The sequence below is a fragment of the Carassius auratus genome, chromosome 22 (assembly GCF_003368295.1).
Source record: "Carassius auratus strain Wakin chromosome 22, ASM336829v1, whole genome shotgun sequence".
In the NCBI taxonomy this organism is placed as follows: Eukaryota; Metazoa; Chordata; class Actinopteri; order Cypriniformes; family Cyprinidae; genus Carassius; species Carassius auratus.
This window is the reverse complement of record NC_039264.1, coordinates 34,016,635-34,042,955: the sequence shown is the minus strand read 5'-3', so window position 1 is coordinate 34,042,955 and position 26,321 is coordinate 34,016,635. Positions and strand designations below refer to the sequence as shown.

Sequence of the window (26,321 nt, the reverse complement as noted above, 5' to 3'; positions counted from 1 at the left end):
TAGCGACGCCCAGGCTTCTTTATGTACATTTTGGAGAACCAGGACAAACATTTAAACCGATCGCTCAGGCATTTAAAAGGCACCGAAATCTGCGTACTTATTCGGTTCAGTGCATACCGGTTCCATACCCAACCCTACTTTTAAGAAATATATTTTTTGATAAACAAACCCAAAACTGTCTATGTCCTTGCTGGAGTGTGATGTGATTTGTGCAGGTGCGATGGATCGCGTACAAACCAATAGGGTGTCGGAATGGTATAGGTTTATACTTCTCAACCAACCACAATTAAATTCACTCCATCCGGATGGCACGATTTATCTGGATAGGTTTTTTTTTTGAATGATGACAAGCCGGAATGAAAACAAGCCGAAATGAAATCGAGGTAACGAAGCTATTTTTAAAATGTAAGGAGTAGAAAGTTCAGATACTTGCGTGAAAATGTAAGGAGTAGAAGTAAAAAGTCGTAGAATTTTGGGGTATCTATACTTTACTTAAGTAAGGTACCAAAGTAATTGTACTTCGTTACTTGACACCTCTGTATTTCAGTTTACTGTTGTTGTATGTGATAGAATCATGAATAATAATACAATAAATGTACAGCCATACTGCATTTACTTACCATTTCCAACCCCTCTTCAAGTGAGACTGAAGTAACCCCTGTACTACGTAAAACCTTTTTTTTCTTTGTGTCACAATAATACAGTTACACAGGCAACCACAATGAGTATTAGAATCTCCAGTAATAGTGTTTTATTTCCTGTCTGTTCTTTGTGTCATTAGTGTAAGATCAGGTTCACTTGTATCCAGCTCTGTGTCTGTGAAGAGTGACTGTTCACATGATCTACCAGTCAACTTCAGTGAAAAAACACCATGTAACAAGAGGTATTTCATGTGTTTCTTAAAACGTTTTACAGTGATCCAGTGTTTAATTATTTAATTATAAAAATCAATATTATTAAACAATCCAAGCCATATCTCAACCCCAACCTCATAATCAAAGTGAGTGATTCAATGAAGGTACAGTAGATTATTTGTTCATACAGTGACTTGAATACAGTATGTGAGCTGTTATGTGAGTGCTTGACTATGTAGCTGGAAGAATCCCCAGTAATAGTGTTTTATTTCCTGTCTGTTCTTTGTGTCATTAGTGTAAGATCAGGTTCACTTGTATCCAGCTCTGTGTCTGTGAAGAGTGACTGTTCACATGATCTACCAGTCAACTTCAGTGAAAAAACACCATGTAACAAGAGGTATTTCATCTCTTCCTCCAACCATCTTACAGTCATCCATTGTTTAATTATTACCAAAATAAGGCAAATCTGTCATCATGCCTAACATGTGGTAGATAATTAAATCTACATGTATGATTTAATTCTGTAAGATTTGATGAAATATTTGTCATTGTACTGCAATATCATCAAAACAACTAACAAAAGATATGAAATATCTTTAGCATTATAGTAATGTTAATTGTTTCATCTTCTTTACTTGCTTTTATGATTTATGCGATTTATGATTTAAATAGATTTTAAAATCAATATTCAAATGACAAAGAAATTTTTCAAAGCAAGTTTTAATATAGTTATAAACTTATAACTGAGACAAGATGATAAAAAAACTTTGATGTTATTACCTTAATGCTGGAAAGACCTTTATTTTACTGTATTATTATTTTATATTATATATTATTTATTATTATTTATTTTTTGTTAATACTAGCTCATCAGCTGTGCAAATTTTGTTTGTGAGGAAAATAACAGTACATTTTTGTCAGTTATTTTATCTAAACAGATTAATTTCTTCAAGATTTCAAAATCAAATAGCCTACTGATAATGTAGTAGCACTGTAAGATTACATTTGTTTGAATGCATTATTGCTAAAGCGATTGCGAGCGACTGTGCTTTATCTGTTTAAATCATGCTTTAACCCGAAAATAATCAGTAAATGAAACAGACAAACTCATATAGCCTTTAACATTCCGCTCGACTCTTGCAGTCATTATAACCTGATCAAGCCATAGCTAAATATGTTTAACATGAATTCTTGCTGAATATGCAGTTATGGGCTGTGAATGGGCTAGGTGCACAAGATGGCGCCGGTGAGCTTCAGCGACGCGAGTGTGTGCCTACTTATTTCCGGTCTTGCGACGCTCGCATTGACTGTAAGGGAAACTTACATACGAAACTTGGCTAGATGTATATAATTAAAGATTTTCAAATTTAACAGCCGATAGTGGTATATCAAAAACATGGGGAAACATCCTCCCTATATTTTGCGTACCTCTGTGTGGAAATTCATCAAGATACAACGCGGAGATTGCTTTATTCTTCTGTTGATTATGCGGATCAGCGTCAGGTCAGGTCCACAGGGATTTCTTCTTTCAAACACAAACCTCTCAAATATGCAATACTTTTCATTTTCGAAGAGCTGGTTTTGTTCTGTTAAGTAAGATAAATGTTTCTGACTGTCAAACAAGACGCACAGAGATTTCTGATAAAGCGTTTTATTAACTTTATTTGATATAATTTATAACTAACTGTACAATTAAACGTAATATAATTATGGTAGGTTTGCCTTAAATAAAAGATCGCTGTTTGCATTCATGTGTGTTTTTATCTGTTTATTTGTTTTGTGAAAGATCTGCAGCATAAATCATTATCTGTCTACGAGTAGCCATTGTTATTGTTTTGCATTAATTATCAGATTAAACAGATATTAAAATTAGTCACGTATTTTTTACTGTGTAAAATAATCTTGTGAAAATAACGATGAAACAGACTGATGTATGTGTACAATTGAGAAATGGATACTTCTGAAGATAAATCGCAGACCACGTCTCACGAGGTAAATATTTAATATAAAAAATAATAATAACAATGCAAACATCTTCGAGAAATAAGTAATTTGTACATTTACATATTTGGTAAGATAAAATACATTATATAGCTGTGTATACACACAATGAGTTCAACTTTCATTTCGTGAACAGTAGTGAACACTAGTGTATTTAATTCATTCACCGGACCGAAACATACAGGTTTCAAATCCACTGGCTCAGTTAACATTTGTAGTATAGTGATAATAGCAGTGTATATCTTATTTGCATATGAAGTGATATTATAAATCCTGTAAACATATAGAAGGTAATATTTGGACTTCTCTGGTTCTCTGCACTGACTTTAAACACAACCGGAAATACCTACGCACACACTCGCAAGACCGGAAATCCAAGATGGCGGAGATATGCAACTAGCCCATTGTACTCGTGATGGAGGCTCTTGGAGCGAGTGAAAACCACGATGCTCAGACTCTTAATATCCTCTCCTCGCTCCAGTCAGAATCACACGGCTCAGCTCATCCTTTGTCCAGTGGCGTGTCTCTGTCAGACTCGCGGGGGAGGGTTGAGCCACTTGGAACTACGGGAGAACTGAGTGGTGCGTCGGTGGATGTTAAAAAGAAAACCGATTTTCATTCAAACAAACCGATGTAAATGACAAATTCAAGTTAATTGATAAAATCGATTTAACACCCAGCCCTACTTTCATATTATTTAATAAAAAAAAAAAAAAAAAAAAATGCAGCTGCATTTAAATGCGGGTGTGTAAAATATGTGCAAAATTGGCACTGCACGTGTGATGGTATGTGCAGCTTTTATTCTTATTTATTTTATCTTCATTACAAATCTTGTTTGGTTTCATTTTGGATAATTGCATGTAAAAAATAATTTTCGATGTAATGCAAAATGTGAATTAATATTCATATGCAAGTATTTGTGCAAAATTATTAATGCGCATTAATGACAGGTCGCACACATAATTAACCCCAAAAAACCAACCCCTCCAGCTGAACAGAATTCGGTCTGTGTTTTGGCTCTGAGGAAAGGTTTGTTACTGGGCTGAAACATGCCTGCACTCAGCAGCACTAGCTACTCTTTGTATTCATTATATTCTCGCAGCCCATATTATTATTTTCACAAGACCATAATGATAATAACAAATCATCAATTAATAATTAATCATTATTTTATGAAATTCTTTGTTATTTGTAATCGTGGATGTTTGCGGAGGGCTTTAAGACCTAGCGGAGTCCTCTGTTCCCGCCTCACAGCGCACGGGACTCGCGCTCAGTGATGCAGCTTCACTGTCTGCAGTTTGACTTTACTGAATCAGATTGAGGCGAATACAACTTGTTGATCATGAGCCTAACATTTAGCAAGCAGGAAAACATTCATTCTACCTGAAGGAAGATGTATTTCATTGAGCTAATGCTGTTAAATAGAGAGAGAGAGAACCAGTCTAGAGCTATTCTTAAACTTTGAGCTCATTATATTGAAGTACAAATCCAAACACCAGAAATGTTATGCATTTTATGAATAATGAAATGTTATAAAAAGTATGCATTTTATTTATTCACATGCAGCATGGTTGTTGGTATTTAGCAGTTAAAACCTATTTTTAAACTTGAATTTAAATACTATTAAACTAACTTTAAAATATCAAGGAGGTTATAAATTAAAAATGCTACAATGTCACAGTGCATGTTAAATAGCCTTTTAAATATATATTATATAATTCATGTATAAATTGCTTTTTATTACATTTAGAAATAACGGCTGGCCTAATAATGTTATCATGTACAAACAGGATATATTTAATTCCCTTCACTTTACAACAAATCCTTTAAATTGAACAAATATGTCAGAATAAAACAAGAATTAAAAATATAGAATTCTAATGGATAAATATAATTGCAGTATATAATAATATACGCTTAGCTATAAACAAACAAAAAAATAATAATAATTTAAAGATAAGCATAAGGTAAGGTTGGGCTTTCTCATTCTCTCACTCGGGGGAAATCCGTTTCCATATTCGTGATGTTGCCCACTTGAAGCTTAAGTATTATTCATGAGGTAAAATAGGCTTTGTTGCTCACACGTGTTTCAGTATCGATGGAAAAAAATCATAATTAACAATATGTGGAGTAAGTGGATCGCTGCTAACGCTGAATGTCTGGTGAACGACTGCTGTTTCCAGTGAATATGTGCACGAGATACCAGCGCAATCAAACAGCTGAAACAGAAAATATTCAATTTTTGGACACACAAGGCATAATTCAAAAATGCAAAGTGTTAATAGTTTGAAAAACTTTACAGTAGATGAGAAACCGACTGCTCCCTCGTGACCTTTTGTAAACTGTCTTTATGACAAAGAACTGCACAGCTACGGATACACCGTGTGTCCTCTGTTTGTGTTTGTGTCCACTCACGCTGCTCCGCCGCAGTCTGCGGATTGAAGTGTGCACTGAAAGACGGGAGGAGACCGGTCTGACGCAGGTTTCTCATGAAATTTAAGGGCACTGACTCTGAGGCGATCGCGAATTTGTGTACAGTTTATGGAGCTAAATGCTACAGCCCCACTAAAAAGCCTAGCGACGCCCCGGCTTCTTTATGTACATTTTGGAGAACCAGGACAAACATTTAAACCGATCGCTCAGGCATTTAAAAGGCACCGAAATCTGCGTACTTATTCGGTTCAGTGCATACCGGTTCCATACCCAACCTTTTAAGAAATATATTTTTTGATAAACAAACCCAAAACTGTCTATGTCCTTGCTGGAGTGTGATGTGATTTGTGCAGGTGCGATGGATCGCGTACAAACCAATAGGGTGTCGGAATGGTATAGGTTTATACTTCTCAACCAACCACAATTAAATTCACTCCATCCGGATGGCACGATTTATCTGGATAGGTTTTTTTTTTGAATGATGACAAGCCGGAATGAAAACAAGCCGAAATGAAATCGAGGTAACGAAGCTATTTTTAAAATGTAAGGAGTAGAAAGTTCAGATACTTGCGTGAAAATGTAAGGAGTAGAAGTAAAAAGTCGTAGAATTTTGGGGTATCTATACTTTACTTAAGTAAGGTACCAAAGTAATTGTACTTCGTTACTTGACACCTCTGTATTTCAGTTTACTGTTGTTGTATGTGATAGAATCATGAATAATAATACAATAAATGTACAGCCATACTGCATTTACTTACCATTTCCAACCCCTCTTCAAGTGAGACTGAAGTAACCCCTGTACTACTTAAAACCTTTTTTTTCTTTGTGTCACAATAATACAGTTACACAGGCAACCACAATGAGTATTAGAATCTCCAGTAATAGTGTTTTATTTCCTGTCTGTTCTTTGTGTCATTAGTGTAAGATCAGGTTCACTTGTATCCAGCTCTGTGTCTGTGAAGAGTGACTGTTCACATGATCTACCAGTCAACTTCAGTGAAAAAACACCATGTAACAAGAGGTATTTCATGTGTTTCTTAAAACGTTTTACAGTGATCCAGTGTTTAATTATTTAATTATAAAAATCAATATTATTAAACAATCCAAGCCATATCTCAACCCCAACCTCATAATCAAAGTGAGTGATTCAATGAAGGTACAGTAGATTATTTGTTCATACAGTGACTTGAATACAGTATGTGAGCTGTTATGTGAGTGCTTGACTATGTAGCTGGAAGAATCCCCAGTAATAGTGTTTTATTTCCTGTCTGTTCTTTGTGTCATTAGTGTAAGATCAGGTTCACTTGTATCCAGCTCTGTGTCTGTGAAGAGTGACTGTTCACATGATCTACCAGTCAACTTCAGTGAAAAAACACCATGTAACAAGAGGTATTTCATCTCTTCCTCCAACCATCTTACAGTCATCCATTGTTTAATTATTACCAAAATAAGGCAAATCTGTCATCATGCCTAACATGTGGTAGATAATTAAATCTACATGTATGATTTAATTCTGTAAGATTTGATGAAATATTTATTATTGTACTGCAATATCATCAAAACAACTAACAAAAGATATGAAATATCTTTAGCATTATAGTGATGTTAATTGTTTCATCTTTAATGAACATACTTGTTTAGTTACACAGGTAGCCACAAAGGCTCACACATTCACCAAGGAAATACAGAAGTTAGTTTGCAACACAAGACCTCTTTAAATATGACTGAAGTACCTAGTGTGTTTTTTTCTCATTAGTGAAAGATCTGACTCGCTTGTATCCAGCTTTGTGCCTATAAAGAGTGACCATTCAAAGGGAGATGGATCAGACTTCAATGAGAAGACACCATCCCCTTCCAAAAGGTATTCCACGTGTTCTGTTCTGTTTCTTATTTTTATTTTATTTTTTTTATCATAAAACCTTATGTTGTGTTGATGTTTTTCCCCATCAACCACTTTTCTGTGCCAATACAGTTCTGTAGGTAGCAGTAGGCAGCTGGTTTAGCAATGGTTTGGTCATATGACATTGACAGCTGTGAACCTGTTATTTTTATGTGATTTTCTTCTTTTCGTTTGTGGTTTAGTAACAAAGGACAGAAGACAACAGTAAATATTGGTGAAGAAATTACACGGTGGGACGCTCTGAAAGCACAGAAGGGATTGAAGAGTGATGTGGAGCTGGCAACTTTTCTTCTCAACAGGTGGGAACACGATATACTACAGTTTACCTTTTCCAGTTTATATACTTAATCTACTTTTTTCCTTAAAATAATAAGCCAAAATATGTAGCAGTTTTGAAATGTAATGTGCTTTTTGAAGCAAATTGATCATGTGCAGTTGTCCATATAACAATGAAAATATGAAAAACAATAAAAAAATATTAAGTTAAATTCAAAACCGTTCAATAAGATGATACATTGGAGTCATCAGGTTCATGGGGAATTAATATGCAACCGTATTAAAGACTGTTATTACAACCAAGAGGATAGTGCCTCCACACATCTCTGCCCCTCGTAGTAACTGAGCCAATGGTATGAATTTTTAAAAAATCTACCTTTATTTTGCCTCCAGGGTTCAGTTTGAGAAATCAGACTCAAGCTACAAGAATTACCGCAACCGCAAAAATTTTAGAGAAAATCTCCTCTGGATCTTCAAGGCAAGTGAAAGTTAATAAATGCTGTAATTAATTAATTGATTTGATTAATTTAATTATTTATTTATTAATTAATGAATCTGATGTTCTAACAATACATCTTTTTTTTAATTTCAACTCAAAAATAAAATGGTACCCATGTTTCAGCCATGTGAAAAATGAATAGCAGTGAATCCAAAAGCACAAATATCATGTTTATTATTGTATTTGATCTATATTAGGTTCTTGGAATCTTTGTTTGTGTGTTTGTATTCATTACCACTTCACCTTGCTGATGGAAACTTCATGAGTGCATTGCTTGTCTGTAATTTGTAATACAGATAAATTGTTAATATTTTGTATATATATATTAAATCTATAGATAAGACATTTTTTCTTGATTTGTTTTCAGGATCTTGAGAAAAAAATAATTGTATTTCTGACGAATGAGCTGGAAAAGTTTAAGAAAATATTAAATAAAGAGAATACACAGTACTTTGTGCAGGATTTTACAGAGGAGATGCGTGATATCAAAGAAGCAGCTCTTGATATCACACTCTACTTCCTGAGAGACTTGAAGCAATATAAGGCTGCAGATGCTCTACAGGGTAAGGGGTTCATATGCACACCATATAAAATGGTGCATATATTGAAGCACATCTTTCTGTTTATTTGTTCTTGTTTGTTTATTAGATGAGCTGGTCCTCATTCATCAGCGACCACTAAAATCAAACCTGAAGAAGAAGCACCAATCTGTATCTGAAGGAATCTCAAAGCAAGGTGACTCCAAGCTTCTGAAGAACATCTACACAGATCTCTGTATGACTCTGAGTGTCAGTAAACAAGTCAATATTCAAAATGAAGCAGGACAAGTTCAGGCTGCTGATAGACGACATGAATCACGAGAGATTCCAGTTGAATGCAAAAATTTGTTTGAATCACCTGAACAAGACAAGGAGATCAGAACTGTACTGACAAAAGGAGTTGCTGGCATCGGAAAATCCATCTCTGTGCAAAAGTTAATTGTGGATTGGGCTGACGGTAAAGAAAATCAGGATATTACTTTCATATTTCCTCTTGCATTTCGAGAAATGAACTTAAAGGAGAAAGAAACACAAAGCATGTCAAGTCTTATACATCGGTTTTTCCCAGAGATAAAAGGACTAAACCTTGAAAGAAAAGATAAATTTAAATTACTGTTCATCCTTGATGGTTTGGATGAATGTCGTCTTCCTCTAAACTTTGACGGTAATGAGATTTGCTGTGATGTAACATCACAAGTCCCTCTGGATGTTCTCCTCACAAACCTCATCAAGGGAAATCTGCTTCCTTCTGCTCTCATCTGGATCACCACCAGACCAGCAGCTGCCATTAAAATTCCTCCCGAATGTATTGACCGTGTGACAGAAGTGCAAGGTTTCAGTGATGCACAAAAGGAGGAGTACTTCAGAAAAAGATTCACAGATGGGGATCTGGCCAACAAAATTATTGATCATGTTAAAAAATCAAAGAGTCTCTTTATCATGTGCTACATCCCAGTCTTCTGCTGGATTACAGCCACTGTTCTCCAGAACATTTTCGAGGAGAAAAGGAATAATAATCTGAAAAACAATCAGGCTGGTGACGCCTCCAAAACACTTAAGGAATCGAATACTGAAGACACTCCTAAGACTCTGACACAAATGTACACACACTTTCTCCGCTTTCAGATGCTGCAGAGCAGACGAAAGTATGATGGAGAATACACACCAGATGTTTCCTGGGATAAAGATGCCATCCTTTCACTGGGAAAACTGGCATTTCACCAGTTGCAGAGAAACAATCTGCTCTTTTATGACACAGACCTGGAAGCCTGTGGTATTGATAAATCTAAAGCATCAGTGTATTCAGGCATGTGTACCCAGATCTTTAAGGAGGAAACAGGAATTATCCTTGGTACTACTTTCTGTTTTGTTCACTTGAGCATTCAAGAGTTTATTGCAGCCCTTTATGCACATCTGTTTCTAGACATCAACAAGAAAAGTGTGTTTGTTCAAGACTCTGCAGAACAGGAAAACAAAAATGTAACCATGATTGATTTGCTCAAGACTGCAGTGGACAAGGCACTCGAGAGTGAAACTGGACACCTGGACCTTTTCCTTCGCTTCCTTCTCGGTCTGTCACTCCAGACCAATCGTCCTCTCTTACGAGGTCTGTTATCACAGCAAGAGAGCAAAAATGAGAACTACGAGGACATAGTTCAGTACATCAAGGATAAATTAGAAGATAATCTGTCTCCAGAGAGATCCATCAATCTGTTCTACTGTCTGAATGAACTGAACGACCAAACTCTGGTGAAAGAGATTCAGAATCAAATTCAAGAAGGAAGTCTCTCATCTGATCTTTCACCTGGTCAGTGGTCTGCTGTGGCCTTCGTTTTGTTGACTGCAGAGGAAAAGATGGAGGAGTTTGAGCTTCAGAAATTCAAGAAATCAGATGAGTGTCTCTTTAGGCTACTGGAAGTTTGTAAAATCTCCAAAAGAGCTGTGTAAGTAATATGTCACGTTTTTGCATCTGAAAAAAATATCTCTATATATCTCTATATAGTCTCTATATTTCTTAATCATTAATTTAAATTGGGTGATATGATATTTACTCATTAGTCAGAACACTTTGGAATGTTTTTTTTTTTTTTTTTTTTAGGCTAAATGATTGTAACTTAACAGATGAGAGCTGTTCAAATTTGGAAAAAGCTCTCAAATCAGATAACAATCTGATAGAGCTGAATATGAGCAATAATAATCTACAGGATTCGGGAGTAAAGCAGCTCTGCATTGGACTGGAGAATATTACGTGTAAATTGGAGATACTGAAGTAAGTTTTGACAACAGACAAATGCCATTATTGTTCTAGATAATCCTTAACCTCTTAGCCTGCAATTCCTGAACTCCCCTTGTTTGCACGTTTCATTAATTACGAATAGATTAAATGAAACGGGACAAATTTAATCTCGACAAACTATGTATCATTATAAATATCTGAGCCTCAAGCAACGGCAACAGATTGCTGTTTTTCAATGGAAAGCTTATAAAGAATGTATTTGCTAAATTGGTGTAAGCAGTACACTTTAAAACATGAAAACGCAGTACATACCTGATTCGACATAATAACGAGTCATAAACACATCCACAGCTGTAAAACCCGGTTTAGTTAGGAAGGTAAGGGTCCACTGAACGACATCTTATGAAGCACGTTTTGTCCAACGAAGCAATAACGTTATAATATGGATGATAATTCCTTTGTTTACAAAAGTAAACAAAAATGGCATGGTTTTGTAGCGTACAGTGTCACAAACAGAATGAGATGATCCACACACAAAAAAGTGAAGATAGGCAGAAGATTGTTTTGTTGAATTCTGGCGCTCTCTCGTGACTGCTCGTGGCGCGCGCTCTGATGCACCTGTCAGCTGATGGAGGTGGAACTTAGCGGTTGTTTTTCTTTTTGTTTTATTTTTAAACAGGTTTCATGTGTGAGTGTATTTTATGTTAAATGTTACTGTATCTGTATGATTATCATCTGTTTGAGCGCAAATCAGCTCGCTATTACGGTGTAATCACAGCTATCGATGTGAACGACATCTTTTTGAATAGAGTGTGATTTATTGACTTTCCGGCACATTTGTATTATTACCATCTCTATAACTGGCCGTCAGCACATCATCTTCATCATTCACATTCTTACTCAAATTATTCTTTTTGTATCTTGCTAATGCTCCAGTAAATCACTTATATGATGCCTAAGTTTCTGTCTATTGTTTTATAATTGAAAAAAAAAAACTATGCAGTGGTATGTTTAATGACTAAAATAGTTTGTAGAACCCTTCAATACAGTTTCCACTGCATGATCTACTTTGTTCTGAAACATGGGCAATCTGCTTAAAGGGTTAGTTCGCCAAAAATGAAAATTATGTCATTAATAACTCACCCTTATGCTGTTCCAAACATGTAAGACCTCGTTTTATCTTCGGAACACAGTTTAAGATATTTTAGATTTGGTCAGAGAGCTCTCAGTCCCTCCACTGAAGCTGTGTGTACGGTGTACTGTCCATGTCCAGAAAGGTAAGAAAAACATCATCAAAGTAGTCCATGTGACATCAGAGGGTCCGTTGGAATTTTTTGAAGCATCGAAAATACATTTTGGTCCAAAAATTGCAAAAACGACGACTTTATTCAGCATTGTCTTCTATTCCGTGTCTGTGTGAGAGAGAGTTCAAATCAAAGCAGTTCACCAAATCGAACTGAATCGTTTTAAACGGTTCGCATCTCTAATACGCATTAATCCACAAATGATTTAAGCTTTTAACTTTTTTTAATGTGGCTGACACTCCCTCTGAGTTCAAACAAATCAATATCCCAGAGTAATTCATGTACTCAAACAGTACATTGACTGACCTGCTGTAATGAACACCGAGCCGAGCCAGATAATGAACAATAAATGACATAATTTTCATTTTTGGGCGAACTAACCCTTTAAAGGTGACCTATTATGCCCGTTTTTTACAAGATGTAAAATAAGTCTCTTTTGTCTCCAGAGTGTGTAAAGGAAGTTTTAGCTCAAAATACTCTACAGATAATTTTCTATAGCTTGTTAAAATTGCCGTGAGGCAAAATGTGGCATTTTTGTTTTTGTCCCTTTAAATGCAAATAAGCTGGTGCTTCTGGAGAAGAGGGCGAAGCTCTAAGTGTGCTCGCCTTTGCAAATAAACATTGCACTATTAGCAAGTACAAGTCTGTTAAAAGTCTGTCATCTGATTCTACTGTGCATAATAAATGCATGTCTATGAATTACACAGACAAGGAGCATGGCGCAATAAAAATAACTTTGCTATCACAAATCATCTCAGGTTAGGAATGTAACCATGGTTCCCTGAGTAGGGAACGAGACAGGGGGCGCTATGGGAAACACCTCGTCGTTACCCGTGTCTGAAGTATACATTGAAAAAATGAGGAAAAGCAGAAGGCTTGGAATCAGGAAAGATTCCTTTAAAGGGATACAAGATTTAAAGTCTTGCCTGTCACACAGAGGCTACTGCTGGCTTTCACATAATTTTGCTGAAAGAGTTGTCTCAACAGTTCTCTAGTAGCAACACCCTGTTTACACAGGTATCCATAGGTGCAGTGGCGCCCAATATGAACAGGGCTTTCCACCAACTCGAGAAAGGGCACGAAGCAACCGCACAGACCCCTCACCATATAGGATTTTAGGAAGAACGCAGAATATTAGTGTGCGGACTTACCTTTTTTTTTTTTTACTCAAAGTGTGCAAAGACTTCATGTGCAGACTTACCAGTGCATGGATTTTCAAATACTGTTCTAAGGAGGGGCTCTCGTGGCACTCTGATAGAGCAGCTCATAGATGGAATGGTGCTGTTTGATAGTCATCAACTCGATCTATGGAAACAATACTGGAGCGCTCTGGGGAAAAAACAGAGAACTCAGTCTCATATGAGAGGAGAACTCTGAGCTCAAAGTAGCACGCTCATAGGTGACCGTTCTTTGGTGTTTTTTTCAATGTATACTTCAGACACTGGTCACGACGAGGTGTTTCCCATAGTGCCCTCTAGAGGACGCAGTTCAAAATTTCCTTGAAAGGGAAACAACCCTTCACATTGCTTTCATATGCAATTTTTAACTACCTCATTCCTATTTACAGTCATTTTGTTAGCACATGAAGGCAGCACCAGTGAAAACAGACAGAGACAATGGTAGCTTTAGCAACATTAGAGTTCCAAGAATTGCTTTCGGTAAGGCATTTAGGAAAATAAACATACAACTTACTTTGTCTGAACCTGACGTTCACGCACAAAGCTTCAGCATTTACTTTTAATAGTAAATTTAACTTCAACTTCATCATGAACATCAATTTGGTCCAATATGTGCATATGAAAAATGCAAGTGTAAAATTGCTGTTTAACATGTTGTTTGAAGACACTAAGGGTGAAGCCAGTCTGCAATAAACAGCTAGTGTCATTCCTGGGAATTGCAAAGGCTAAGGGATCTTCACTTTGGAACTGTGTTGCATTGTGCATCATTGTTTTATTTCCTGAGGGATAGCCTAAGTGTGGTCTGTCAATGGGTTGACAAACCCCCCCCCCCCCCCCCCCCCCCCGTTTGTGTCTCATGGTCACCTTGCTTATCATCTGAAAAACACAACACAGAAGTCAGTCAGATGCTCAAGAGAAACTGATAAATTCACCAAACCCTATTTACAAAAAGTATTACAAAAACGTAGCAAAATGATATTGTACATGGCACCATAGTGTTCCAGTTGCAGTTCAGTGGTATTTTTATTCAATACAATCACAGTACCTGTCTTTAAGTGATAGTTCACTCCAAAATTTAAATTTTCATAATTTACTCAACATTGAATTGTTCTAAACCTGTATACATTTCTTTGTTCTACTGAACACAGAGGAGGATATTTGGAATAATGTTAATATACAAACTATTCTTAGATCCTTTTCACTTCCATAATATATCTGTTACGCATTTGCAGAATTTATTTTAGAATGGTAAAACAGGCAGTAAACAAACAACACCTTCAAGTGTGTAAAGGGCTATACAGAATCAATAACAGTACCAGGCAGAGATCGGGGCAGGCGGCAGAGAATCAAAGGCGGTATACACAATCAAAAACAGACAAGGAAAGAACAAACACTAAGAAAACTCTTGGAAATGCTAGAAAGGGGTAAACAAGACTTTGCTATCATTGAGTACAAACACAGTGTATATATATATAGGAGAATGGTAATGGGTAACACCTGGTGGTGATTAGCTCTAAGCTCATTTTAATAAAACTTAACTGAACTGAGATGATGAAATCACTGAATTCAATGATATACTGCCTTTTACTGTCATTTTGAATTGACACACTGTTTTTGTATCTAATGTTGTTCAGTTGCTTTGACACAATCTTTTTTGTTTAAAGCGATATATAAATAAAGGTGACTTGACTTGACTAGATGTAGAGGTTTCTCCTGTAACGGCTGCAAAGCGGCACTGAGCTCACAAACGCTGCCTATCATTACATGCTAAATGAATTTGAACATTTTCTAAATACAGTAGTTTTCCTTCTGAAATACAGTGATTAAAAAACCCCCGCTCTGGTTTTTGAAACCCTGCAAAATATTCATTTTAAACCATTAAAAAAAGCAACCCAGCAGGCTGGGTTAAACATAATAACCCAACTGGTTGGGTAAAAATAACCCAGCGTTGGGTTCGTCCCTTTTTGACCCAGCGCTGGGTTGCCCCCTCATCCCCCCCAATTTTTTTTTTAAATTTTGTCAATAATTATAAAAAAATTGTGAAAGATGTGATGTCTGGTGTTTTCTTTGTCGCTGCAAAGGTGAAGTTGAGGATGGGCACTCGCCATAAATGACAGAGATAAATGCACATTTCATATGGATTACATAATCAAGAGAGTAGCCTATTTATTTTGGTTTGAATATTTTCGTTTAAAAGTAGGGATGCACCGAATCCAGATTTTTGGGGTTTGGCTGAATACCGAATCCACTGTTTAAGATTTGTCCGAATCCGAAACTGAATACCAAATCCTACTCGCATCCTTATTCCATTAAAACAGCAAAACACATTAAGTAAACAACGTCCACAGCAATGTATTTTTCATTTTATTTTATTTTATCTGTAAAAAAAAGAAAGAAAAGAAAAAGAATAGGCAACATTATGCCAGGATGACAAGTGAGAAAAACCTTTTTGACAATTACCAAGCTTATGCTTACCCAAGTAAACAACCAAAACCTTTCAATAAAAGTGCAGCAATGCAAAGAAAAGTGTTTTTCTTTTCTTTTTAAAAATCTGAATATGTTTGGTGACTTAACTAAAATTAATGTTATTGAACATTAACTCAATAAACATGTATAGCAGCCTGTTTAGTTTTCGTTTATAACAGTAGGATAGGCTACGATTAGAACAGTAGCCAAATATTCCGAAAAATATTACGGAAGATCACACACATCTGCTGCATCATAATTAAATTAACGTAAAACCTCTAATCTTTCACATGAAATGAGTTTCATAAAAAAACAAGACGCTCTGCATTAACAGCAGAGCTGTCACACTACATGTGACAGCCAGTTGCGAGTGTGGGAACGAATGTCCCCAGCAGTACTGAAAAGTCTTTAACTGGGCACAGAGGTAGATTTTTGCTATTTTATCCAGCAGTGGAAATCGCTGCTGGTTTGTCTTCCACCACCGAAGAGGATCCTCTCTAAGAGGAATCAAAGGCTCACCGAAAAAAAAACGCTTATCTCCACGTCAGCACCCGATGTGACTGGCTGGCTCTGTATTGCTATGGTATAAATTGTTCCATCTGCTCAAGATTCCTGAACAGTTTAGTTTGGAGCGAACTGTCGGGCCTTGTTCCTCCTCATATAAACACCTTCACGCAATCAACGGCCGCGTGACGTCGACCAGCGTAGCGCAGCCTAGGGTTAGGTTCGGTGAAAAAAAAAACTACGATTCGGCCAAAACCGAACCCCGTCAAAAAGCCCAGTATTCGGCCGAATCCGAATCTTGGATTTGGTGCATCCCTATTTAAAAGTAGACATTTCAAGCTTTCTGTAATATATAGCCTATATTTGTCAATTCTGCGAGGCACAAGCTGAGTTTCGGCGCCCTCCAGTTCACATGCAATGCAAGTGATTGTGCTTGTGCCTCATTACATTGTCTGCTATATATTTGCTTCTTATTTATTAAATACTGGCAACTGATTGATAAAACATTGATCAAAATCAAGGTACAATTTATACAAAAACAAAAATCTTTTAAAAAGAGTTTTCTATAAAACAAAACTTAATGAAGTCGTCAAAATCATGTTTTACCAAAAACAGCGCTGTTGCTCCCCAGTCTTCACCTTTTCTGTTGTCGCCTCCAGTTATTTAGCCAATAAAGTGTAGGGCTATGTATTTCAAAATTGTGTCTAGTACAAGGCTATATAAATTACAAAGGATTAATTAGCATCTTTATTTCAAACGACTCGATCGTCTGCGACCCGAATATTATTAAAAATATTTTTTGATGACTCGTAACGGCTCATTTTGGATCAACCCACACATCACTTCAACAAATACAAGAGCCCTGAGTGGAGTGCCCTCTACTGGAGTTCATGGGCACTACAGCTGATGATTGTGACAATATCTTGGAACCCAAGATTTGCTTGGTAATAAACATTCTTTGAAATATCTTCCTTTGTGTTCAGCAGCAAAAATAATCAAAAATTAATCTTGCTGCCATGTTTTGGATTAATTGTAAAGGTTTGATAGAACTGGCTGGAAGACCTGCCAAGAGGGCATTGCAATAGTCCAGCCTGGACAGAACAAGAGCTTGAACAAGGAGTTGTGCAGCATGTTCCGAAAGAAAGGGCTTGATCTTCTTGATGTTGAATAAAGCACATCTGCAGGATCGGACAGTTTTAGCAATGTGGTCTGAGAAAGTCAGCTGATCATTAATCATAACTCCAAGGCTTCTAGCTGGTTTTGAAGGAGTTATGGTTGATGTGCCTAACTTGATGGTGAAATTGTGATGAAAGATGGGTTTGCTGGAATCACAAGCAGTTCGGTCTTGGCAAGGTTGAGTTGAAGGTGATGGTCCATCATCCAGGAAGAAATGTCTGTTAGACAAGCTGAGATGCGAATAGCTACCGTCGGATCATCAGGATGGAATGAGAGGTAGAGTTGAGTGTCATCAGCATAGCAGTGGTATGAAAAGCCATGTTTCTGAATGACAGAACCCCTAATGATGCCATGTAGACAGAGAAGAGAAGTGGTCCAAAAACTGAGCCTGGAGGCAACCCAGTAGTTAGATGATGTGACTTGGACCCCTCACCTCTCCAAACTACTTTAAAGGACCTATCTGATAGGTACGACTCAAACCATTGAAGTGTGGTTTCTGAGATGCCTTTTGCCAGTATGGTAGATAGGAGGATCTGGTGGTTAACCGTGTCAAAAGCAGTGGGCAGATCAAGCAGAATAAGTACTGAAGATTTGGATTCCGCTCTTGCCAGTCTTAGAGCTTCAACAACTGAGAGCAAGGCAGTCTCAATTGAATGTCCACTTCTGAAGCCAGATTTGTTGCTGTCAAAGAGGGTGTTATGTGTGAGAAATGTGGAGACTTGGTTGAACACAGCTCGTTCAAATGTTTTTGCAATTAAAAGGAAGAAGGAAAACTGGTCTGTAGTTCTCTAAAAGAGATGGGTTGAGGGTGGGTTTCTTTTCAATTCAAGTTTATTTGTTTTTTTATTTTTATTTTATTTTGTATTTTTACAATACAAATAGTTACAAAGCAACTTTACAGAAAATTATGTTACTACAATATTTAGTAAAAGCTTATAAGTGGTGACTGTCAGTTTGTGCACGTATGACAGGATTTTTAGAAAAATTAATACAAGACGTAGTCAGGCAAACAATGAACATTATTCATATTTATTAATAATTATTATATGATGCAGTAACACTTGTAGCAGTATTTGTTAGTTCTGTTTGTTGATTCAGGGTTAGCATCATCTGAGGTCCTCTGAGGCTCAGCATCATCTCTTCTCAGGTGTTCTGGATCCAGACTGGAGTTTGTGTAAATCCTAGTTACATCCTATGGCAAAACATAGAAACAAATAGAGACATCATTAGCATAGCTGCTCATCCAACAAAGTAAAATTAGTTTAACCCAAGCTAAAGAATAAGAATGCGCATTTGATCAAATGCAACTACACTTACAATTTAAGATACATTATTCGAATGCTTGGCGAAAGAGATGCATTTTTAATCTAGATTTAAACGGAGTGAGTGTGTCTGAACCCTGAACATTATCAAGAAGGCTATTCTAGAGTTTAGGAGCCAAATGTGAAAATGCTCTAACTCTTTTAGTGGACTTTGCTATCCTAGGAACTACCAAATGTCCAGCGTTTTGTGACCTTAGGGTGCGTTATGGATTGTAACGTGGTAGAGGCTAGTTAGGTACGCAGGAGCTAAACCATTTAGGGCCTTATAGGTAAGTAATGATAATCTGTAACTGATACGGAACTTAATAGGTAGCCAGTGCAGAGACTGTAAACTTGGGGTAATATGATCATATTTTCTTGACCTGGTAAGGACTCTAGCTTCTGCATTTTGGACTACCTGTCGCTTGTTTATTGAAGAAGCAGGACAACCACCTAGAAGTGCATTACAATAGTCCAGTCTAGAGGTCATGAATGCATGAAGTAGCTTTTCTGCATCAGAAACAGATAATATGTTTCGTAGCTTGGCAATGTTTCTAAGATGGAAGAATGCAGTTTTTGTAACATGGGAAATATGATTTTCAAAAGACAAGTTGCTGTCTAATATAACACCCAGACTGTAGAGCCCCCTTCCTCAAATCTTGCCCTGGAGGTCCAATGCACTGCAGAGTTTAGCTCCAACCCTGATTAAAGTCACCTGTCTGCAATTTTCGAATGATCCAAAGACATTGATTGACACTGATTAGCATGCTCAGGTGTGTTTGATTAGGGTTAGCGCTAAACTCTGCAGGAAAGTGGATCTCGAGGTCCAGATTTGAGGATCCCTGCTGTAGAGGAAGTAACAGTACATCCGTCTAGTTGCAGATTGTAATCTACAAGATTATGTGTAGTGTTTTTTGGTCCAATAATTAATATCTCTGTCTAATCTGAATTTAATTGGAGAAAATGATTGGTCATCCAATCTTTTAAATTTTTAACACACTCTGTTAGATTAGATAATTTAGAAGTTTCTTCTGGTCTCGTTGAGATATATAGCTGAGTATCATCAGCATAACAGTGGAAGCTAATTCCGTATTTTCTAATAATATTACCAAGGGGCAACATGTATATTGAAAATAGAAGGGGACCTAGGACGGATTCTTGTGGCACTCCATATTTTACTGGTGATAAATGAGATGACTCCCCATTTAAATAAACAAAATGGTAGCAATTGGACAATAGGATCTAAACCATCTTAGAGACTGCCCTTGAATACCTGTATAGTTTTGTAATCGATCTATGAGTATGTCATGATCTATGGTGTTGAACGCAGCACTAAGATCAAGTAAAACTAGCAAAAAAATGTTTTATTTTAGCAAGTGCAGTTTCTTTGCTATGGTGGGGCCTGAAACCTGACTGAAATTCTTCATACAGATCATTTTTTTGCAGGAAGGTGCTCAATTGAGCAGACACAACTTTTTCAAAAATTTTATATGTAAATGAAAGATTTGAAATGGGCCTATAATTTGCCAGTTCACTAGGATATAGTTGTGGTTTCTTAATAAGAGGCTTAATAACCGCCAACTTGAATGGTTTTGGGACGTGACCTAAAGATAACGACGAGGTTAATAATGTTGAGAAGCAGTTCTTCGGCTACAGGTAAAACTTTCAGAAATTTAGTGGGTACAGGATCTAATAAACATGTTGTTGGTTTAGGTACAGTGATAAGTTTATTTAGCTCTTCCTGTCCTATAGTTGTAAAGCACTGCAGTTTTTAAAGCACTGCATTTGCACTCAAGACTATGAGTTTCTTTCTTGAGAGAGTGGGTATTACTGTTGTACCATGGAACAGTACGTTTTTCTCTAACCTTTTTCAATTTGATGGGGGCCACAGCTTCTTAGTGCCCATGTTGCCAGTCATTTCGTCTAGTTCATGTGTATTTTTGGGTACACATAGCAGTTGAGATAAATCAAGCAGGTTATTTGTAAATCTGTCTTTGGTGGCTGAAACAATAGATTGGCAGCGCTGAGCCATATAAATGCAAGTCCTAATGCTTCATTTGTATTATCATCATGAATAGTAAAATCTCCAACAATTAGACCTTTATCAACCGTAACCAAAAGGTTTGAGAGAAAAACTGCAAATTCTTTTAGGAATTCTGTATACGGCCCTGGTGGTCTATACATGGTAGCCAGAGCAAGAGATATAATAGATTTATTTTGCATATCTGATATGCCGCGTTTCCACCGAAATTACCCGGAAAATTTGTACAAGGAACTTTTTTCCCCAGGAACTATTCCCCCCCCCAGACCTGTTGCTTTCTGCGTTTCCACTGCGGTGTAAAGTACCAGGAAGATTAGGCAAATAGACTGGTGACGTAGGTCTGTGCACGTTTCTCAATACAAAGTACGCTGAATTGGACGCCAACGGGAGCGGCATTTGAATTACAGTAGTGTTTTTTTTCCTAGTTGTAGTGATGTTCACACTCGCGGGATGCATTTTGAAAACCTTAGGCTGGTGACTAGGGGTGTCACGATTCTCCAAATCCTCGATTCGATTGCATTTTCGATTCTAAGCTCACGGTTCGATTCGATTCTCGATTTTTACATTTATTCTTTTTAAAGCACAGATTGTCATTTTCAAACTAGACTTTAATGCAATATAATATCTGACCTTTGTTTGCAATGTACCACACTACATTGTCAAATTTAAAACTTTTATTAACAACATAATGTAACAATAACTTATATCTTTAGTCAATTGAAAACTTAAAATAAACTGCCATCCAGTTTCTCTTTTGTAAGTGTAGTCTTCTTCACAAAAGATATTACGATGTATCTATTTAAAAGATTAAAGATAAAACACTTGTTAAACACTTCACTGTCATTCATTTAGATTTAGATTTATATATATATGTATGTGTGTGTGTGTGTGTGTGCGCATCATTACAGTCTGTAAAATATGTGTATCTCTTATTACAAGACTGCAATCAATAGCAATCAGAAGAATTCCAGTTAATCAAGTATCTACAAAAGATCTACTCTATAAACAATGCATTCAATTACATTAAAGACAAAAATAAATTAAACAAGCAAAAGAAATGATTACTCACATGTATCTGGTCCACTGATGAAGTCATGGGTCAAGTCAAGTGAATTATTAATCATTTTCTAACAGGCGTTGAATACTGACTTTAGGAAAAGGGGAATAACCAATGACATTTGAGATAACAACTAAAACAGCAAGCCCCGCCCCACGACTGACAAAAATAAAATTGTTCGCCCGAGCAGAGGTGAGATGATCGAGCGCGAGGATGTGGGGAATGAGCATGCGCGCGCGAGGGCTTTTATTGCGTGCGAGGGCTTGTATTGCGCGCAGAGTACATGTCACGCGGGCTCCTGTTTCTTCGCATCCGATTCAGTTTTCCTCTCGCGGAAGCCATATAGCGCGCGCGCCAGCATCAGTTGTATGCTCGAATATTTTTGTCATTGATTTGCCGTCATACAACATGGGGCCATGGCAGCATCGACGATTCCATTTTTTAATTCGAAGTTTGAGACTGTGACTTAACTTCGATCGATTTCGATTTAAAATCGAACACAGACAATATCCTGGTCTGTCGGCGGCCTCCTTCTATGTCACCTAAAGTAGCAGCAGCGCACCATCGCCGCGTCAGGCACGATTCTGGTGTGTAAACACACAGAAAGCGCGAAGCAGCCGTCACACAACTGATACGCAGCAGAAACGCCACGATCACGGCACGCAGCCAGTGTGTCACCGGCCTTAGAATCAGCTGCAGAGCGGGAGCACTTAATATGTTTGAAACACGAAACTGTACCTATGTTCTGCGCACAAAATATTGCATTCGGTCATTAGGTACACATGTGCATCATACCGAAAGCCCTGAACCGAAACGGTCCGGTATGAATACACGTACGAATAAACCCCTAGTCCTGACATGATGATCGTCGCCATCGGTGTCGTGCTGCATACCGTCTCTATCAGGCTCCTGAAGTCCCTCTTCAGTGTCTCTGTCTGCTGCAGCGTGGTGTCGTTAATTCCGGTGTGAAGCACGATCATTCTGGGGCTCTCAACAGCCTTCATGATAACGGGTATCTGCGCAGAAACATAGAGAACACAAGCACCAGGGAAACAGTGAGTGTGCTCTTTACCTTCAGCTAGCGAACCATGGGCCTGTCGCATGGAAAATCCGACGATCACAGCATCACGTTCCGTCTCGCAGAGGGGAGCGAAGCGGTTCTGGGTTGAGATCTCGAAGACCGGAGGGTGAGAAGTCGTCACCCGGGGCCTGGCTCGCGTCCTCCGCTGTGGATGCACCCAGTGTCTGTGGTGTCCCAGCACCGGAGTGAAGGACATCTGGGAAGATTGCGTCCTGGGTGCACCGGGCCACAGAGTAGAAAATGTTGGACTGTTAGCAGCACACTGTATACTTACCCCGGACCTGTGAGCATCAGCATGGGAGGTTTTCAGCGCAGCTCTCTAATCTCTCAGCTAGGCCTGCCTCTCCTCTAGGTCCCGAATCTGCTTCTCCATGGCCTCCAGCTCGTGTCCTCACCTGCACTCAAAGGTAGACTTACATCTGCCTCTTGACCCGCATCCTGACACAGGCCCAATGAACCCTGCCCCTTGTCCATGCACCGGTTGTGGTGCTCGCTTGTGACGTGCGCTTTGCTGCAACTGTCATCTGATGGAGGCATAACTTAGCAATCCCCTTTTTCTTTATTTGTTTTATTTTTCAAAATTTTTCATATATGTGTGAGTGTGTTTTATTGTAGTGCGTATCTGCATGATTACAGTCTTTTTGAGTGCAAATCAGCATGCTATTAATGAGTAATCACAGCTGTCAATGTGAACACCGCCTATATGAATGGAGTGTGATTATTGACTTATGGCCTGGGTTGGGTACCGAAACCTGATACCAATATGGCACCGGTACCTATGGAACCGGTATGCACCAAACCGAATCAGCATGCAGATTTCAGTGCCTCTTAATGCCTGAGCGATCGATTGAAATATTTTTCCTGGTTCTCCGAAATGTACACACGAAGCGTGGGCATCGCTAGTTTTTTTTTAGCAGGGCTTCATAAACTGTACACAAATTTGCCTTAGAGTCAGTCCTCTTAAATGTCACATGAAAACGAGGGCAGATTTGTCTTCTCTCCATCTTTCAGCGCGCTCTTTTATCTGCAGACAGCTGTGGAGCAGCGCGACTTAAACACAAACAGAGGACACGAGGTGTGTTTATCGACAGATTGTTAGAATATCTGTATCTGTGCAGTTCTTTGTCATAAATACAGTTTACAAAAGGTCACGAGGGAGCAATCTGTGTCCCATCTACTGTAAAGTTTTCGCTCATCACACCGCAGCAGTTTCCTCCAGCGACTATCTAGCCCTTAACACATGTGAACACATACTTGAATTATGCTTATATTTAATCTAATTATACATACTTTATACATACACGACTGTTCAAAAGTCTTAGTCTTAGGCAGTCTGTTGTCAGGCTGCTTGTGCATTCAACAATCTCACTAGATTATTATTAAAATTAATGGCAAAATGAATGTTTAGAAATATAAACTGATATTTCCTACTGACATACTACAGAAAAATATATAAATAATTGGCTTAAACTTTTTTTGGGTGAAAATACTAATGTGCCTAAGACTGTACTTTACAAATGACATTGTTGCAATTTTATAAAGAATGAGCATACAGCCATTCAGAGTATCAACTGATTAAACTGATAGTTTACCCAAAAATCTAAATTACCGTATTTTCCGGACTATAAGTCACACTTTTTTTCATAGTTTGGCTGGTCCTCCGACTTATAGTCAGGTGTGACTTATTTATCAAAATTAATTTGACATGAACCAAGAAAACTGAACCAAGAGAAAACATTACCGCCTACAGCCGCGAGAGGGCGCTCTATGCTGCTCAGTGCTCCTGTAGTCTACACTGAAAACATAGAGTGCCCTCTCGCGGCTGTAGACGGTAATGTTTTCTCTTGGTTTCTTGGTTCTAAATAAATGCGACTTATAGTCCAGTTTGACTAATAAAAGTTTTTTTCCCTCATCATGATGTATTTTTGGACTGATGCGACTTATACTCCGGTAAGACTTTAGTCCGAAAAATACGATATGTCATTAATACCTTACCCTCATGTCGTTCCAAACCGGTGAGACCTCTTTTTATCTTCGGAACACAGTTTAAGATATTTTAGATTTAGTCCGAGAGCTCTCAGTCCCTCCATTGAAATATTTTCTGAGAAATATTCTCAGAAAAATGGTTTCAGGAATCTCATTTTTCATGATATATTCTTCAGATTTGAAATAGAAACTCATGAGACATGTGACTTCCAACCCATTACTTTTCTAAATGCTCCAGGACTGATTTCATGAATTTTTATATCAAATAATAAAACATTTCAGTGTGGTAAAAAAATGTTTCAAGTCACTGCAGTGTCTATAACTTTTAATATTTTTGAGCATTATCAACTCTGATTGATAAAAAATAAAGCCCAAAGGGTCTTCTTACCAAAGACACCAAAATTATGTGTGTAACACATTGAAGTAAGGAACTGTTACAATTTTAAATTAGGTAGGGCACTTTCCGTTGTGAGTCATTAAATGTGGGGTCTGGTTAACAGATTAAACACCTTACTAAAGTAATTTTTGCATAATGGGTCCCCTTTAATTCACATCTTTTGTTTGACTGATAAGGATGTAAATTATAAATTATAATGTAATCGTGGTGGTGTTGATCAGTACATGAAAATGTACTTGCCCTTTGCCTTCTTTTTATTGTTGAAGAAAAAAATATAAATTTTGTGGCTTATATTAAAACAAAACAAGGAATTAGAGCCAGAAAGCATTACCAAACCCAACTAGCTATATGTTAGTCATTCATAAGACATGTGAGAGACAAGACACATGTAACATGAGAGCATTAAAGACAAGTGGATTGAAAATTTTGTGGCACCAATATAGTTACTGTAAATTAATGTGGCATTTTGCCCTAGCTGCAGTAAAACACTTGTCATTACTCATTAAACATTACAGCTGCACTACCACTATAGAAAATTTAAGAATGTGAATACATTAACAATCTGTTTATTTCCAGGCTCTGTAACTGTGCATTAACAGAGGAAAGCTGTTCAGCTCTTGCTTCAGTTCTCAGTTCAGACTCCAGCAGTTTGAAGGATCTTGATCTGAGCAATAATACTCTGAAGGATTCAGGAGTGGAGCTGATCTCTGATGGACTGAAAGACAACTGTAAACTGGAGAAGCTCAGGTGAGTAGATGTTTCTTTCTTCATATTTATTCTTTACCTGCCACTGCTTTTTAAAAAGTTACCGCCAGCATTTAAAAAAAATATATAATTTTCACAAAATTGTCATGTCCATTAGAATATTTTGCTGTGTGAATATCATACAAGGTTCTGCTTTTTAACCAAAAATAAATAATGATAATTTTGCATGATGCAGTCTGTTTTTATCAACACTATAAATCAAAAAGCAAACAGTTTGAACAAAATCATGTTTTTGTCAATGTAAGAGAAACAGATAAATTTAGCTCAAAGGGAATCATTTTTAGATTTTAAAGGGAATTTGGGCAATCACTGTTTTATGTCTGGTCA

At 37.4% G+C, this 26,321-nt stretch overlaps 1 protein-coding gene across 1 annotated transcript in view; it reads left to right on the top strand.

Moving 5' to 3' along the window:
- The window catches only part of LOC113040609 (NACHT, LRR and PYD domains-containing protein 3-like), a 173,761-nt gene that overhangs the window by 18,377 nt on the left and 129,063 nt on the right, over nt 1-26,321 (top strand). The window contains exons 5-15 of the mRNA XM_026198908.1: nt 782-883; nt 1,150-1,251; nt 6,208-6,309; nt 6,576-6,677; nt 7,045-7,149; nt 7,371-7,487; nt 7,858-7,942; nt 8,331-8,526; nt 8,612-10,445; nt 10,601-10,771; nt 25,806-25,976. Of these exons, the coding sequence (XP_026054693.1) occupies nt 782-883; nt 1,150-1,251; nt 6,208-6,309; nt 6,576-6,677; nt 7,045-7,149; nt 7,371-7,487; nt 7,858-7,942; nt 8,331-8,526; nt 8,612-10,445; nt 10,601-10,771; nt 25,806-25,976 (3,087 nt within the window). The remainder of the gene's footprint in view (nt 1-781; nt 884-1,149; nt 1,252-6,207; nt 6,310-6,575; nt 6,678-7,044; nt 7,150-7,370; nt 7,488-7,857; nt 7,943-8,330; nt 8,527-8,611; nt 10,446-10,600; nt 10,772-25,805; nt 25,977-26,321) is intronic.